This window comes from Strongylocentrotus purpuratus, unplaced genomic scaffold (genome assembly GCF_000002235.5).
Source record: "Strongylocentrotus purpuratus isolate Spur 01 unplaced genomic scaffold, Spur_5.0 spur5_scaffold_7, whole genome shotgun sequence".
Lineage (NCBI taxonomy): Eukaryota > Metazoa > Echinodermata > Echinoidea > Camarodonta > Strongylocentrotidae > Strongylocentrotus > Strongylocentrotus purpuratus.
In genome coordinates this window covers 1930939-1949370 of record NW_022145613.1, presented here as the reverse complement: position 1 = coordinate 1949370, position 18432 = coordinate 1930939, and the positions used below count along the sequence as shown (strand labels likewise).

General features: G+C 38.2%; 2 protein-coding genes across 2 annotated transcripts; one reads left to right on the top strand and one right to left on the bottom strand.

Annotated features, from left to right (window-relative positions):
• Positions 1-1143: 1143 nt before the first annotated feature.
• Positions 1144-6778, bottom strand: LOC586072 (tRNA (guanine-N(7)-)-methyltransferase). The gene is made up of 6 exons (XM_785867.5): positions 6644-6778; positions 4480-4592; positions 3408-3592; positions 2846-2959; positions 2308-2409; positions 1144-1330 (listed from the first exon to the last, which is right to left on the bottom strand). The coding sequence occupies exons 1-6, from the start codon at positions 6730-6732 to the stop codon at positions 1199-1201; spliced, it is 735 nt and encodes a 244-aa protein (XP_790960.4). The 5' UTR covers positions 6733-6778; the 3' UTR covers positions 1144-1198.
• Positions 6779-11269: 4491 nt separating this feature from the next.
• LOC589726 (protein REDUCED WALL ACETYLATION 1) lies at positions 11270-18161 on the top strand. The gene is made up of 3 exons (XM_011665179.2): positions 11270-11874; positions 16130-16257; positions 17066-18161. The coding sequence occupies exons 1-3, from the start codon at positions 11444-11446 to the stop codon at positions 18016-18018; spliced, it is 1512 nt and encodes a 503-aa protein (XP_011663481.2). The 5' UTR covers positions 11270-11443; the 3' UTR covers positions 18019-18161.
• Positions 18162-18432: the final 271 nt, after the last annotated feature.

Sequence of the window (18432 nt, the reverse complement as noted above, 5' to 3'; positions counted from 1 at the left end):
CTCTCGACATAGGATTCCCATACAAGAGCTCAAGATTAGCTTTGACCCTTAAAACACTGAGCTATTTTGAACCTTTAAAAAACTGGGGGGGGGGGGGGGGGGAGGCTTAAAGGGCCCCTTCCCCAAGATGTCGGCAAACGAAACTCTGATCGACTCCAAATTTGGCATGGTGATAGATGTTTATGAAATCCACGATATTGCATAGTTAAAATATCTTTTTGTTTGTATTTTTCTTTATATATGGTGATTCTTATAAGACAAAACTGTATTCATAGTACAATATACATGCTGAGATTATATTTGAACAATCTCTGATAAAAAAAAGAAGGTAATTGACATGATAATTATCCAACTTATGAATAATTAAGATGTCATATTATATCATAAACACTTGTTTTTCGGTGATGATTTCATGTGAAGTCATAAAAGACATTTTTACTTCCTTATGTATGAGTGCTTGTTTATTTGTCTTTTGTAAAGTATGAAAGATAACATCAGGATAATCATTGTTATCTATGTTTTTCTTTGTATTGTTCTTTAAATATTGTATTCTTTTATACAAATGAGAATAGAATAAGTTTTATTCACCATGCCAAATGGGAATACTAACAGTATATGTGAAAAGATGGGTATAAAACTGCAACATAAAAGGTGCATATAAAAACTCTGTATGTTTTATATATGGAAGAATTTAGAAAAATACAAACTGGTGTGCACAAAACGTAATCAATTTAAGAGCTCTGCAAGATACATATATGAACCAAGTTTGGCGGTAATCCATCAATCAGTTCTTGAGATAACGTGACGTACAGACGTACGGACAACCAGAAAACATAATGCCTCCGAGGCATAAAAAGTCATGAAGTGGCACCGTTACATATTTAAGCATAACGAAGTAATCATGAAAATAGATAAGGGGGGGGGGGGGGGGGGGGGGAGCTAAATCAGCCCCCAGTCTTTTTAGGGTTAAACTGCGCACAACATGTCAGGTGACTCTGCACACAAAACATGCACAGGAGTAATACCCTGTGTGATAACAATTCTCATGAAACCCAAAAGTGGTCGGTTGAAGAGATGATTTTATACTGTCTGCCAACCCAGGTAACATCTTTTCATGGAATCCTCTCATTTTCTATCTCTTAATTATCAGCCAAATGGCTTCAATAAAAGTCTTCTTTAAAGCATTTCACATCTCCTGCTATGTAGTAGCTGCAGTCCAGGGGTCAGGAATCCGCCTGAAGACGGCAGGGAATTTCTCTCCACTGTTTCTTGTCACCTTCTGACCTTCTTCGGTACTCTCGTAGAGTGCCTTGACAATTGGGTCCATATTCTATAAATATACAGAGAGAAGGAGTCTATGAATAAAAGCAGTTATTATGATTTGGTGTAAACTGTTACATTTGCACCAATGTTTATGTAACAAATCTTTTTACAACCAAAAGCTATCAGGACCTTATAATCTCAATTCATATGCATCTTTTGATGCCAGATTTACATATTTCTATTATCAGTTACTTGTTAAGTGTCAATATTTCCGGCTAAAACAGACGTTTTCCTTGTGTGTGTCAAAGACAATACACAATCCTATTAAATGTATGTGTATATCAATGGATTCATCTCTCATGATTCTAACACCATTTAAGATGTTCTATCTACATGCCACTTATCATATTATTTTGAAACTGTGACAAAGAATGGTGGGGATAAGGGGGGGGGGGTCTATCCTCTCACTATCCACTACTATAACTTGACCATTAAGGGGTTTAATCAATCTTTGAGTTATACTTCTTTGAGAAGTTCCAGAGGAATTTTAGAGTGGGATTATATTCTTCCTGTTTAATCTAAATAATAAGCCCCTAATCACTTAAAAAAGAGATATCTTGAAATATCCTGATAGAAGTTAGAACATTCTGCAAATCTGAATATCAACAGAAAAGGGTGGCAGACCTTGCCAAATATGAATGTTTTACAAAACATTACTTAAAGAAGCTGGGCACAGCTTGATTAGTTTATTGCACTAGGTAATATATTTGCACACATTTTACGAATACTTTTAATATTATCTCAATATGAAACTCATGTCCTGAAGACTTATGTGTCCATCATATATCTCTAGGCTTGAAACTTATATTATTTAACAAGTTTGGCTTTACAGATAACCCCCATGTCAAATGCAGTCGATTCACATTTTGATGCTCTAGCGCCATCTCTTGGCCTGTAACTTATATTCTATGCAAGTTTGGTTTTTACATATTCACCCCCCCCCCCCACAATATATTTCCAATTTTCTATGTTTTCACGACTCACCATCTCTTGATCTGATAATCTCTTGAACAAAGGATGCTCCTCAAAGTGACGGGCCATCCACTCATGTATCTCCTTCACATCAGTAATAGTATACACCAGACCCTAATAACACAGTCAAAGGAAAGGATAGCATATAAACATTAATATTGACAATGACTGGTGTGTGACATCTCAAATCAAACAAATGCTTCCAATTCTCTTCTTAGTAAAGAATAGGAATTGTACGGAGCCTTGCCGAGGAATCCTGGTGCTTCAAATCATTTTAACAATATAAATAATTTAATATTAATGGTCTGCCAAATAACTGTATGATGTCATACGTTTGCAGGTGTATGTAAGTTTTATAAGATGTCTCCAAAAATAAGAAAGTGTGCAAAAGCAAAATTAGTACAGGTGCACAGACATATGCAGTAATGATTGTTACTGAACCATTATTCACTTTGAATAACAGAAATATGTATAAATGCATGAAATACGAACAGCATGAACTATCTAGGAATTGGCAAGGGCGAATGGAAGAAAAGAGAAATATCCTTACCCCTTCTCCTAGAACATAAGCATATTCTGCAAGAAGAGTTGGGCTTATGATTCTCCATTTGTGTTTGGTCTTCTTGAAGTGAGGGTCAGGAAATAGGAAGAATAGTTTCTTCAGCTGTAAAAACACAAAAATATAACAAACAATGGTCAGAAGTGTACACATGAGATGGGAACACAACCAAAAACTTCAAATAGAAAATTACAAATAGTTGCATGGAAAAAAAAAATCAAGAACACAACATCAACAACGTCTTACATAAACATTTCTATACGACTTAATTACAGAAATGCACATGCTATTTTATGTACAAAAATACAAAGTGGAAAGTATAAAGAAAAAGAGTGCTTTTTCATTTGAAAATGGTAGAAGATAAATGAAATAGCCACTCAAAACTTAATGGTAACAGATATAACACAGAGAATATGAGAGATAAAAAGGGTATACTCAGGACACTACAGTTCCCTAACTTATGAAAAAAAAATTGATCAATGAATACTAAACCCCTGCTATGGTCATCATTTTCCCTTTACAAGTCTAATGACTTTATTTAGGATAAACTTACCTGTCCTTTCTCAAAGAAGTTTGGGAGATGTTTCATGGCGTTGCAGCGAATACACGCAATATTGGAGTAGGAATCTGGATGATTTTGTCTCAACGCTTCAATACGTTGCTGTACATAATCTGACACCTTGATACGTATCTCCATTCCCAACATTAGATGGTCTGGGTAAAGTGGTGAAAGGGCCACTGTAAAAATTATAAATTTTTTTAAAAAAAATTACATTGTGGTATTCTACTGTTTTTAAGTAAATAGACATATTCTATTTTTTTTAATTGGGCATATTCTTTTTTTTAAAAGATTAAATGAATCTCGAAATAGAAATTTGATTAATTTCAGAGAGTTGACAGAAGAAATGCGTATTGATATGTAAAGTAAAACTAACTCCTAAGGGTTCTCAGTTCAGCAAAAAGTTAAGTAGTGAACAAGATAATTTATACTACCGGTAGACAGAATTTTCTCACCTAAAATTAGCAAAATAATACATCTAATAATCATAACATAATGCCAACTGTCTATTACTAGTACTACTACCATCGATGATAGTAGTAATAATAATGATAACAATAATTTTCTGTTACTTGGTGCATTTACATTATCCTGTTCAGAGAACTAAATCATAAATGTCAATGATTATAGAATGAAACCAAAACAGCAAGATTTTGCCCAAAACTGAAGGCCTATGTGTAAAGATCCCTTAAGAACTTTCAAGGAGGCGAGTTGAACCAAAGATCCCAGGTTTGACTCCCACCCAGGCGGTTGACTGAAGCCTGTGTTGTGTGTTAACGTGCCCCTTCCCTTGTTCATAGACGCAGGTTATGTCAAGTGGAAAACACTCCGTCCCTCGGATAGGAAGTTAAATGGAGGCCCCGTGTAGAGAAGAGTCACTACCTTTGCACGTTAGGAACCCACTGCACTATTGATATAAGAGTAGGGGGAAACCCCGGTGTAGTGGTCCACCTGCACACACCCCCAGTATAGTACGATAATACTCTGTAAAGAGGTCTGTACTCAAAAGGAAGAACATCAATGTTTTCATGACCTAGAAATTCACGATTGAATGGCAGTGTCTTACCCAACAAACCACCATATCCACATCCAACATCCAGGAATTCTACTTTGTGCTTGGCATCAATGAGAGAAGATGGGTAGTACTGACTCCAGTCCATTTCAGATGGCTTCAAAGGACTGGAATAAAAGAATGAGAGGATGAAGACCTTGAGAACCAAACAAATATAAACAGGTTTGGTCATGCGACAAATCTAATTGCAACTCTTGTCAGGGAGTAAATATTCATAAATGAATGATGCACACCAATAAAACTATAAAAAAAAAAAAAAAAAAAACAGGGAGATGAGAGTTGGTCTAGCTACACGTTCACTTTGGCCAGCTCTCTGTCTTTGCCTACAAACTGGATCAGGCAATCCTGGTTCAATACTGAGTCACGTCTTCCGTTAGGTTGGCCCCCAGGGCCAGACGTAAATAATCATATCTGATTGATACACTTCTGTAAAAACCCTATTTACAACATGCACTTGACTTACATGTAGCAGAAAAATTGAGCAAAAGCATCAAGTTGCAATTGTGACAGTTCTGTGAAACGATTTAATAATATGGGTTTTAAGTTTTTCATTTTTACTATTTAATACACTGAGCTATTTCCACACATAAAACTTGTTCATGTAGATTAGGCCTAGATCCATTGGTGATTAATTTTTTTTCACCATTCATGGTCAGTCATTTACCCATGGTCTAAAATTATCAGCACAAAATGAGCGCCTTACAGATAGACTAATAATAGAGGTCCAATATTAATTTATAGACGCGTGGGGCAAAGTATGCTTAATTTGCACTTGAAACTTGAATTGATGAGGTAATCCCTGAACTTCTGAAGCAGCTTTTCCAAGCTATACTGGGATGGATGAGATGTGTTGTGACAGCAGGTGAAGGTGCAGACAAGTAAAGGGTGTACAATTTCTTTATACAGTAAACAGTGATGTGCAAGTAAAAAATCATGCTGCTATATATATGATAATTGCTTACAATTATTAGGCCTAGGCCCTACAGCACTAATTTTAAACCAATTTTAAACCAAAGCCATAACTAGCCAAGGGCAAGGGGTTATTTAAATGAGATTTTTTAACCATGGGTTAAATTTAAACCTCCTTTGCGAATTTGGGCCTTGCATTAAGACTTCATGCATTGTTTGGACTAGGACTCTAGCCTCTAATCTAGGAGTGATTTTCACGAGAAAACGTTTCTGGCGCTGGCTCTGGCAGTGCCAGTGGCAACATCAAATTGATCTTCTTCTTCTTCTTCTTCGTCTTCCTCCGCACTATCGGAGATCAGCAGCTACCAGGGTACTGCAGTTTGTCATAGCAGGCAGGATTGTCAAGTCAAGTAGAAAATGTATTAGCGATTGCATTAGCACGAGCAGAGTGGATATTGTATAAAAATGACAGTGATGCATTAATAAGAAAATTCTTTTGGTTAGGGCAGACAGTTAGAACATTCGGAAGTAGGACTGCCCGCGTGAAGGTCTCAGGGTCATCTGGACTGAATAGAGCGAGTGTCGACTGCTGTACGCCCCTGTGGTGGAGATTGTCGACCAGCTTCTGGCGATGATTCCTAAGTGGTTTACACTTGGCTATGAAGTGTGTGATGTCCTCCTCTTCCGCTTTGCACACTTGGCAGAATCGGATCGTACCCTTCTTGATTTTACACAGCCGGGATTGAGTTAGGTACGTCTGAGAGAGAAGTTGTGAGCGTACAATGATGGCTTGACGTAGAAAACTTGAGGAGATGGACTTCGGGTAAAGGTCATGGGGGGAGCTAGTGTTATTCTTGAAGAAGGCGAGAGATGATTTTGCATTGATGGCCTCACGGACTTTCTTCTGCATAGCCGAGTCAATTGCAGACCTAGTGACTGACTTCCATGTAACGTAGGGAACGGGCTTGGAGAGGAGGGAGTGAAGGTTGGGGAGCTCATAACTTCTCAAAGTTCTTTCCCAGGTCCTCGCCAAGGGAGTGAAGTTGGTGATAGCATGATGTAGTGTGCGTACCTCATATCTTGAGTGTGGCAGATTGATAAGTTGACCTATGACGAGGAGAATTTCTTGGTCAACTCGCATGCTCAGAGGAAAGACTGAGTGGTGTCTGAACTAAACAGCTCAAGAAAACCTGTTAAAAAAGAAAAGTACCGAAAACAAAGAAAATCGTGTGAACACTGTAAATCTCACTATTCGAAAGTATGATCTGACATCGGATTAGAATGAGCCCTCTGCCGATAAAACTTCTTTTGGGGTAGTTGTCTCATGGGCGCCGCCATCTTGATTTCGATCCTCGTGCCAATAACCTTATAATGACAAGACAATGTACTTTGACTTACTTCCGTAGTACGCCCGGCAGCTCAGGCAGAGATGGCTCGAAAAGTTATGTTTGCCAATTATATCATGATGAAGAATTTCATTCCAATAGGAGCTAAATCCACTTAGGGTACTTCTGAGTAAATCGCTTTTTTCCCCCTCCACTTTCCCATGTACCTTCATGTTGTTATACAGTGGCGTATTGAGCAAAAACATTAGGGGGGGGGGGGCTGACAAAAAACAAAAAAAATCCGCATTCGACCCCACTCTTGCATGCAGGCCCCGCTGAACGTTTTTCAAATTGGGGTCCAGGGGCAAAGCCCCGGCGGGGGTCAATGGGCAGATTCCCAGAAACTCAAGGGGTATATGGGCATCAGTGGCGGATCCAAGAATTTCCGATGTACCGGAGGGAGGGGGGGGGGGGGGGGGGCGGGGAGACACAAAATTGAATGGGGTGAAATATATATAAAAAGGTGAACCGACAGAACGAGGCTTGAGCGGCGAGGGAGCGTAGCGACCAAACGGGGGTGAGTCTTGGAGGGGGTTCTGACCCCCTCCCTGAGTAGGAACCATTTGCAATTTTAGAACCACATTAGATACATTTTCGGGCACTTCCTGGAGCAGGCGCGTACGCAGGGGGGGGGGGGGGGTTTAGGGGGTTAAACCCCCTTCGGTATTTTAATGTGTGTATTTTTGAGGAAAGCCCCCTAAAACTCCCCCTTTGATTTTTTTTTTAATTATAAAAAAAAAAAAAAAAAAAAAATTATGACCATGGCTGACCTAAAAAAGGTGACCTTTTGACTTTTGTGTTTTCCTTTTTTTTTATCTAATTCTTAGAAAAAGAAAACGATTCGTTGTACCCTTCTATATCGACTCTTAAGCCTAGTCTGAATTCGGTTGCCCCCCCCCCCTCCTGCGCGAAGCGCGGAAGCTTTGGCCGTTGTACTAAATTATAGAAAGAAGACGATTCGTTGTACCGTTCTCTACTCTTAATCATTGTCTGAATTCAGTATCCCGACTGGGCCCCTTAACGGTACACCTGCAGTGTGACACAGGCGCGGATCCAGGATTTTTTTTGGGGGAGGCCCAAATTAATTTAGTATGTTGAAATTTGAAAATCTTGCGGGGGGGGGGGGGGGGGGATAGTGAGCACTAATTTTTTCTTCTATTTTGACCCCGAAAATTTTTGTTGAAAATCATGTGATTCATAAATTGCTAATTTGTATGGAATTGAAAATAAGTTTCATTTTATGGGGGGGGGGGGGGGGCTAGCGCCCCAAGCCCCCCCCCCCCCCTCCCACCAGTACGCCAGTGATAATATGTTTAGGGTGGCACTCTGGACCAATAATATATGATAAGAAAAAATCTACCAGTTATTTCTGATATTTACTGATTTTTAAGATTTTTTTCAGTGGATTTAGCTCCTTTTTGGAATGAAACATGATATTGTACTTTAAATTTGTCCTACTTCCTGGTGAAATTTTAGGATAGTTTTGTCAATAAAGTCACTGAAAATTTATTCAAATTTAGTAGCAAATCACAACTGAAACTGCCTTTTGGAAAGAAAGTAAATACACAGTTTCATTCCAAAAGGAGCTTACTCCACAAAATCTAAACATTTAGTAAAAAAAATCAGAAATATTATTAACTGGTAGATTTTTTTCTTCTTATCATAGTATCACTGGTCCAGGGCGACACCTTTAACATATATAACAACGTAAAGGTACATGGCTATAATGGGAAAGTGGAGAAATTAAAAAAAAAGTGATTTGCTCAGAAGTACACAAAGTGGATTTAGCTCCTTTTGGAATGAAGTCGATTTGGATCTAGCTCCTTTTGAAATGAAACATGATATTGTACCTAAATTTGATCATACTTACTGGCCGCTTTGTCCCCATGTAGGAAATCACTATTTTAAGACAAAAATTCAATTTTGATAAAATATGAATTTAACTCCTTTTGGAATCAAGCTCTTCATATGCGGACAACCTTTTTGATACAGGCCTACTACATCTTTTCAAAGTCCCAAAACGAAGAGTTTGGAAAATATTGTTAATCCTTTATTTTCGATAAATGCCACTATAACATGCATGTTCAAAAGACCCGCATTGCATAGGTATAACGATGACCTATCGCCTGTATTTACAATGCTGGTAGTTTTACTACTATATGCTTGCATGTTTAGTTTCCGGACTAACCACTCTTTGCTAAGTAAAACCTTTGGATTAATTCTTACGGATATGACACGGTGGCACGGCTGTGACTGTGAGTGTGGCGAAAATCGAGAGGTGAGGGAAAATCATATTTAACTGTTGAGTTTATGTTTTGTATGGTAAAATACTACCCTGGTAATTTTCTCGAACCTTATCAGTAAATCTATGCCACAGATCTTCTGGATTATTATAGGTTAGGCTTTAGTCTACTGGATCTAGAATAGAATCGAACGACGCGATAACTCCATTCTACCATAGAGCTCCGCCGCCGAAGGTTGGGGCGCGGGCGGCAGCTCACAGAGCTCCCTGGAGTTGACGACGCGACTGCTGATCAGCTAGCAGCCCGCCTTCTCAGCGGGCAACTCACCGGAGCTGAGCGGCGCGGCGTTGGGGGTTGAGCTCCCTTTTGAGTTTTGAGTTTTGGTGAAATTGTGGCGCTAGTTCAAAAGTCTATCCAAACTTTGACCGTAACTCTGGCGTTGAGAGATACCCGGCATAGATCTATTCATGATTATAGGCCCCACAACTGTTTTGAATCGATTAAAATTTATACTAGGGGTCTAGGCTTCTAACTTCAGCCAACTCACTATATATACTCGTGATCTTAGCCCCGCGCAACGGCATCGCGCGCACTTCAACACAGCAGCAGGGCCTGTATCACGAGTATATTATACGATTCTCCGATTCAACTAGCTATATATATACTCGTGATATAGGCCCCGCGCAAGGGCGTTACATGTTCTACAACACAAACTTGGGGCCTGTATCACGACTATACTGTATACTCAAGAACAAGGCCCCATCCTATGCATTTTCAAGACGGACAGGGGCCCGTTCCTACAAACCGTCATAAGTCTAACTTCTTGACTAAATCAGCGTTAGTGAACAACTTGTCCGCTACGTGTTTCACCAAGCCCTCTTTACCAAGATCAACGACAACATCCTGACTAAGGAGTTATGACACCTCTGACACCGTCGTATCTCTGTCATAACTATTTAGTCGATGGGCAGCGCCATCACATGTCATTTATTGGGTAGGCTATGGCTGGCAAAAAAGGACAATAAATCCTCCAACTATGATTTTTCTACACATTCACTTAAACAGTGAATTATCGTTTTTTGTATTTGATAATCTCATGAAAATATGCCATGTTTGTATTTAAGGATTTTTCCACTCAAATAAACTGATTATACGCCTTTATTTCCACATTGTAAACTCGTCGAAGGGATATGTATTTTGCCACGGCAGGCAAGCCATAGTTTGAAGTGTATTCTTTAGTTTTCAGACCCATATTAATTTCGAGATGAATTCTATTTTCAATTATGTAAAGTGAATGGTTTAAACATATGTTTTAACCTTTGAAATATTGAAGTTTTGTAATTTTTATATTGTGCTGACGCCAAAAACATTGAACACAAATTTCATTACATCGTATTTTTTCAAAGAATAATATAAGGGTGTATTTTTATAAACTATCAAATGAAAATATTCGGGGGGTGCCCATCTCAACAACAAAACTGATTCACTGGTCATGTAATGAAAAACTCACAATTATATTTTACAAGTACTTCAATTGTTTAATCTACTCAAATTTGGAAGTATATTGGATCTCTTATTTCTTGGTATTATTTTCAATCTTTTTTATTACTAATTCATTTAAATAATTGCATTTTCCCCTAATATTAATTTTGTAATAATCTGGTGGTATTGCGACTAAGGCTAATTCTTGGCTCCTCTTCTCGCCGATAATATCGATCTCACGAGATACTAGCTAGTAAGCTCTTCGTGAAACGGTTTAGGAAGATCAGAGACATCTCCGTAGTTGGCGGATAAAGTTATGACTGTCTTGTCGTTGGTTTCTAGGAACGAGCCCCAGCACGTTAGTGGGGCTTCTTTCACCGAAGTATAATTTAGGGGGTGTTTTGAGGTTCAATAAATAGAGCTAGCAAATGATTAAAAAGGGTTAGACTACATTTAAGTGATTAAATATATCTTTTAAACCCTATTTTAATATTTTACCTTTTTTAATATTTTTTCGTTTTTTAATATATTTCCTTTTTTAATATTTTTCGTTTTTTAATATTTTCGTTTTTTAATATTTTGGCCCCCTCTCTTTGAATTTATCTTTTAGTTGAGACTAGCCTCATGAATCTATAAACCTACATGTATTGTATTACAGGCCATCTTCATTTAGATATCAGGATTGACCATGGAGGTTCTCTTCAAAGGTCACTGGCACGATGGCAACATTAAGAGACCAGAGGAGATTGAGAGGAGAGACCTTGATGCTCAGGAGGATGTGGACAGTGGTCTGAGAGTGACCATCCCCAGGCCACTCTCTTCATCCTCTGGCTGGTCAGCTGCATTCTACTGGCAGGCAGCTATATCTTCCGCAGGCACAAAGAGACCACCGTGATCATCATCGATCCAGAGGCTCGAAACCATGGTAACCAGAGTGATATGGACCAGGAAGAAGATGAGGGGGAAGATAAAAGAGACAAAAATGGTTTCTATGGGAACGCCAGTGAGACTAATGGTCATGCTTCCAATAGGGAGGAGAGAGAGAGCAATGGGTTTCTATTTAAAGAGAAAATCAAGGATGGGTATGCGTCAGAGAATACCGGTAACCAGAAATCAGAGACAACTTCCCAAAACATCACCTCAAGCACTATCTCTGCTGTGAAGTCCCCGCCCTCTTTAGAAAAGTTCCTGCTGTATGCGGTGGGTCTGGGAGTGATCTTGCTTTACTTCTTCTTCTGTGAGGTTTGGGATGAATGGCCCGCAGGAGAAAGGATCTATAACAGAGACCAGTTCATGTTTTTCGCCCTCCTCATGTTCTTGGTGGCTGGAGTATTCACTGTACGTACCTGTCCAGACAAGTTAATCAACAGGTTAGTCACTTATTATTTATTTTAAAGGTGCAGTAATCTTTCCCATTTAATGTTTTGAATAGTTAGCCTGATATGGCTTACTCAGGCTGTAATCCATGAAAGAAGTATGATGTTAAAATCAAATCTTACTGCATGGGGTAAGACTAATATCCCTGTCACACCAACGAGACCGACACCAGACCTACACCAGACCTACACCAGACCTACACCAGACCAAACAACTAGATGGAATTCGACTGCGCGCAGTCGAAAATGATGCCTCCGTCATAGAGCAATTTTACAAACCAAAACAGAAGAAATTTTTCGAATTCAAGTTCAATTGTAATCCATTGACAGGTTCTCAGAAAATCGTGATTACAAGCAATTTCTCATATACATATATGACCCTTTGATCTTTGACCTCAAGACCCTAAAATCTACTCAGTTCATTGGCTCTGCAAGATGTCCTGAGTTAAATAGTAATCCATCTGTCAGTTCTAATGAGAATGCGTTCACAAGCTATTTTTGCATACATAATGAGCCCATGACCTTTGACCTTTGACCTTATGAACCAAGAATCTACTCAGTTCATTGGCTCTGCAAGTAACATACATGACCTAATTTTGGCAGGAATCCATCAATCGCTTCTTGAGATAACGCGGTCACGAGCTGTTTTTGCATACATAATGTGCGCTTTGGCCTTTGACCTTTGACCTCATGACCCCTAAATCTAATCAGTTCATCGGCTCTGCAAGTAACATACATGACCTAAGTTTGGCAGCAATCCATCAATCGATTCTTGAGATAACGCGATCACGAGCTGTTTTCGCATACATAATGAGCCCTGTGACCTTTGACCTTTAACCTCGTGACCCCAAAATCTAATCAGTTCATTGGCTTTGCAAGAGACATACATGACCAAAGTTTGGCAGGAATCCATCAATCGGTTCTTCAGATAACGCGATCACGAGCTGTTTTTGCATACCTAATGAGCCCTGTGACCTTTGACCTCGTGACCCCAAAATCTAATCAGTTCATCGGCTCTGCAAGATACATACATTACCAAAGTTTGGCAGGAATCCATCAATCGGTTCTTTAGATAACGCGATCACAAGAACGGGACGTACGTACAGACGTACAGTACGTACAGACGTACGGACGGACGGACGGACGGACAACCCGAAAACATAATGCCTCCGGCTACTTCGTAACGGAGGCATAAAAAGCTAGAAGTCAAGAATTGGTCTGCTTGGAGTCGGGGTTAGGAGTCTGTTTTGAGGTGCGACTGAGGTACATGTATAGCGTACCTCAGGAATCAAGCTTGGGATTACATTGTTTAAGCCTCGGTCGCAAATTCCATTACGAACTGCTACGAACGCCATACGAACGATTTTCAGACAATGGAAATTCGGAAAGACAATGGAAAAACAGGGAGATTCGTACAAACCTTTGTGACCGTAGCTTAAGACCCAAAGAGGAAGCAATGGATGTACATTGTAGGGGTCAGGTAACTCAGGTTTATAACTTTATGTGCTTGCATGACAGTACAATACTATACACATCATTCTGCCACATTGGCATTTGTCAAATTGTTAATCTTGCACTTGTATTTTGTATTTACATGTACATTTATGCAAATACAACTTTTCCACTATTTTAAAGTTATCATAGAGGGATAGAGCCTCTCAGTCTTGACTCTTAAAGGGACTTGGTAACATTGTTCAGATGAGAGATAGTGGTGCTAAGGTAGTGACTTCAATCAATGTTACATGTAGTTGTAAAATTAAAGATAATCTGAAAGTTTGAGTGAAAACAGACCATTATCAATGATACAAATTGGGAAAAACTGATCTGATCGATTCCTTATTACAATTTAATCACAATTTAGGTGAATGAAATCGACCCAAAGCAATGAATTTGCTTTATATACCATTCTAGACATTTAATTGTTGAAATGGTTTTAAAAGCCTGTCTTATGTCTTATTTTCATGGAAAAATGGTTGGGAAACTTTGCTGTTAGAGGGTGTCACACAGTGATGCCTTCAAAGAAAACCATAAATATCTTTGTGGTTTGAGAATTTTTTCAGAATTTTTTGCATGTTTAAGAGGGTTAGTACTACATGTAATCAGAAGATTTGATAAAAAAATTACACATCTTTTCCTCAACCGTCAACAATGTTACCGAGTCCCTTTAAATAATGTCCTTTAATACTGAGTGCCTCTTACATAAAAAAAAGTGCATACAATGTATGTACACTGCCTATTCAAAGGCCCATCACATTTTAATTGATTAAACACTGCTCATAAATGATAATCTATTAAATTGATGTGATATTCTCAATTTTTATCATGTACCACTACCTGTATGTGTTGGTGTTATCTCATACTTATGTTTGCATGTACATTGTACATGTAACTTTTGGAGTGATGAGAGAAAAGGAAGAACTTCTGATTTACATCTAACTTGGTAATGAACAAAGCTTGACTCATGTTACAATTCTATCAAGTCAAACCAGAGCTAATTGGAACAGATTTGTACTGAGCCTATAGATGCGAATAAGAGAATTCACAAGTTGGTTTTATGCGCTGTTCTACAGAACAGCTGGTGACTGGAACAGTGAATAAAAGAACGTAAAAATTTAAAAAGGTTCCAAGAATCCACACAATAGGCATCTGCAAAATCACAATGTACGCAATGCACTTGTGTTTGCACAGTTCTGAGTAAATGAACAACAATATTTGCAATATTGTTCTGCAAACATCATTGGCCATTGCATTGCGACATTGAAAGCAGCATTGTGAATTGTCAATTAATCAAGTTCACAAAGACCTACAGTGTACTGTCTACGTGAAGACTGGTGCCACAGTACTGAAGCAGATCAGCTATTATGTTTGATATACATTTTTAGACTTCATGTACACGTATTATAAAAAGTGGTCTCTTTGAAATCAACTCACCCAAAAGGAATGGGGTAAAAAAAAATAGGAAAAGTGGAAATTTTGATGATGACCAGGGATTCTTTTTGTTGATTTTGTTTTAATATCGTTTGCTTTGTTATTCCACTAAAAGAGAAACAAAGCAGCAACTTTAATCAACTTAAAATTACCCTAACTTTTATTCTTGTTATTTATCAACTACAGTCATATCATGCGGAGGCTTACAAAGAGCATGACATCTCCTATGTAATAAAGCTGCAAAACATCATTTTTCAGCTTCATGTAATACATGCAGTTAGAAAAATGATCCCCAGGGTTTGGCTACTGGAGTAGCTATGCTATAATATGAGCAAACAAGATACACTGTACTGTACAATCTATAAAATCTGGCTATTTCATTGATTTTATGATATGCTCTTTAAATACAATTTAAAGCGGTGCAATCTGATATCATCAAACACTGAAGTGATTTTGAATATGTTGCTCTACAAAGTTCTGATGTTTTTTTTTTAACATGTCAATTTTTTATACTTTTGTTTCAGGTCTTCTGAAAGAGCAAAATGTCTTCCTAATATCCATTTATCAATACATGTATTATTATGTCGAAAGATTGTAAGAGATTGGAATACTGTCATACATTGTATGTTGTGGTTTAGTTGATATTGTACATGTACATGACAACATGTACAATGTAGGCCTACAGTGTGTATGATGCCTTGTTTTCCTGGGGGGGAGACACAAAGGACCTCTCTTTCCATTGTAGCTGTAACTAAGTTATAAATTCTTTTAAGCTAATTTGTATTTGCATAATTGTGTTGAAAATTTCACAAACTCACAATTGTATTGAAGCAGTTGGATTTTCACAATATTTAGTTCTTACTTCTTACAATGAGTGAAAATTCTTAAGATTTTGCAAATGTTTTGCAAATAAAATACTTTGTGCAGTAAGACTGCATGTACATGTACATGTACACTCTTTTTGTACATGTAATCACTATCATGTTATTAAAAAATGAAATAAAAAAGAAGTAAAATGAAGTAAATGTAATTTTACAGTACAGCCATTTGTGCAGAATTAAGCCTTGTTCTGATATAAAGCTGCAAAACTGCGGCTGTTCTTTTAAAATGATGTGTAATATGCTTAACACATTTCTGTTTCTTTTAAACACAGATTTCAATGAACGTGTCAGACCTTTGTTGCCTGCAGTTTTCATTCATTTTACACGTTAAAAACTCTGGCAATTTTGTTGTTGTTAGTGTTGTTAACTGCATTGTACCTGAATGAGCCTTTAGTCTAGTTGTTATTAATTTCTATCAATTCTTTGTTTTGTTTTTATAGAGACCAGACCGAGGAATGGAAAGGTTGGATGCAGGTGATGTTTGTTTGGTACCATTACTTCAGAGCAGCTGAAACATATAACCTGGTGCGCTTCTACATCGCCTGCTATGTCTGGATGACTGGCTTTGGTAAGTACCGTATTCTTTTTCTTTATCATTTGGTACATTAACTCTACCATACCCATCTAGCTTTCCTGAATCCATGAACCCACTGAAACAATCATCCATTTTTATTTTTACAATAATGTTACAATATCACTAAATGTAGCTCTGCATAAAGCTTTGGATGATCTCAGGCGTACCATATTATTATTAAGAGGGATCCCTGTCTGAAATTTTATTCTGAGCAGTATTACACTGTTTGTCAATTTATTCTCTGTCTACAACTACAACTACAGTACATGTACATGTATATTACTTCCAATGAGTCGGTACCTACAGTGCCACGTCACTTGGCGTTGTGAAACTTGAGAAGTGATTTATATACATCATGTTTACAGATATGAATAATCTGAAAATGCTTATGAATGTACTTTTTAAACATAGAATTCATTTTATGTACACGTGTACGTGAACTCGGTGATACCTGAAATTCATGATGCCTTTGATGATTCAATGAATAATACAAACATTTATGGCCTTTTCTACCAGTTTCAGTATTGTTAAACTCAAGAGTGTACTGTAACAAAAAAGATTCTGTCATCAAACTGCACTTTCAAAAATGAATGAGGGGGAAAATCCAGACAATAGTTACAATGCTTGAACATGTAGGTTTTAAATGCTGCTGATAAGTTTTGGCTTGCATAGTGATGTAGATAGCCTATACAGTAGGCTTACGTTGCACTATGTGAGAGAGGGGGAGGATTGGGGTTTTAATAAACAGTACTCGTCTATGACATGATAAACATTTCTAGCTTCAATCTTTTATTTTCTATAGGTAACTTTTCATTCTTCTGGGTGCGAAAAGACTTCAGCCTCTGGCGAATGATGAAGATGATGTTCCGTCTGAACTTCCTTGTAATACTCGTCGTCATGGTAACGGACAATAGTTACATGTTATATTACATCTGTGCCATGCATACCTACTGGTTCCTTACTGTATACCTCTTCATGTTCACCTTTCGGTCTTGGAACGAGAATCCCCGTTGGATGGCCATCAAGTTTGTAGTATACCTCATCTGCAATGCAATCATCTTTGATACCCCTTTATTAGTCTACATCTTCAGGCCATTATGGTTTATCTTATCATACGAGGGCTCCCTACACGAATGGCAATTCAGGGCAGGCCTTGACCATTATGCATGCTTTGTAGGGATGCTTTGTGCCTACAACTACCCTTATTATGAACGATGGATGAACTACCTCGACAAGAAGCACATCGATAGACGAGACAAGTTTCTCTCCGTCTCCATCAAAGGATTCATCATCGGTGTCCTCCTTCTCCTCCTTGTTGTTTGGTATCGAGAGTTCATGATGAAAGAGAAGTATGCTTACAACGCCATCCATCCTTACATCTCCTGGTTCCCCATACTCACTTACATCATCCTGCGTAACATGTTTCCAGCTCTTCGTACTAGATACCTCTACTTCTTCACATTCCTCGGGAAGATCACCCTAGAAACCTATATCTCTCAACTCCACATCTACCTGCAGAGCAACGCCAAAGACCTCATCGTCTACATACCAGGTTACCCACTCATGAACTTTGCACTCGCTACAGCAATCTATTTATTCATTTCCTACTGGTTGTTTGAAATCACAACTGTTTTCTCGTCGTATCTATTCCCTCAGTCGATGAAGACTGTAGGTGTACACATTGGTGTTGGGTTTGTGGTTTGTAGTCTAGCTGCCTGTCTAGCTTTGATTCTCAAAGAAGCATCTGTATTTTGATGAGAATCTACTTTTATTAATAATAATAATAATAATAATAATTTACATAAGATTTGTGAGGCACCAAAGCCACTTGACAATCAAATGCTCAAGGCGCAGCTTTGTACATGTATTCATCTTCATTCCGTTATCCACTTTGAAATCTTATATCCCGATGTGTTGGCTCAGTCAGTAGAGCGTCCGCCTCACAACCAGGAGGTCGTGGGTTTGGACCCCGGCCGCATCATACCAAAAGACGTTAAAAGACGGGAGTTGCTGCTACCTTGTTTGGCGTTCAACATTAAAGGGATAGAGCACATGGGCAAAAAGAATTTCCTTTTTCGGTTTAATAAAATTTAGAATGGACTTTAAAAGATTATTATTATTATTATTATTGTTATTATTATTATTATTATTAAATGGTGGGCAATGAAT

What these genes read in the sequence shown, in the direction of transcription:
- LOC589726 (XM_011665179.2), top strand. Translation starts at nt 11,444, where the DNA reads ATGGACCAGGAAGAAGATGAGGGGGAAGATAAAAGAGACAAAAATGGT. An exon ending in CCAGACAAGTTAATCAACAG is followed by an intron (nt 11,875 to 16,129) that starts GTTAGTCACTTA and finishes TTGTTTTTATAG; the next exon opens with AGACCAGACCGAGGAATGGA. An exon ending in TGTCTGGATGACTGGCTTTG is followed by an intron (nt 16,258 to 17,065) that starts GTAAGTACCGTA and finishes TATTTTCTATAG; the next exon opens with GTAACTTTTCATTCTTCTGG.
- LOC586072 (XM_785867.5), bottom strand. Translation starts at nt 6,732, where the DNA reads ATGGCGGCGCCCATGAGACAACTACCCCAAAAGAAGTTTTATCGGCAG. An exon ending in CTTATGTTCTAGGAGAAGGG is followed by an intron (nt 2,410 to 2,845) that starts GTAAGGATATTT and finishes CTGTGTTATTAG; the next exon opens with GGTCTGGTGTATACTATTAC. An exon ending in GATTATCAGATCAAGAGATG is followed by an intron (nt 1,331 to 2,307) that starts GTGAGTCGTGAA and finishes GTATATTTATAG; the next exon opens with AATATGGACCCAATTGTCAA.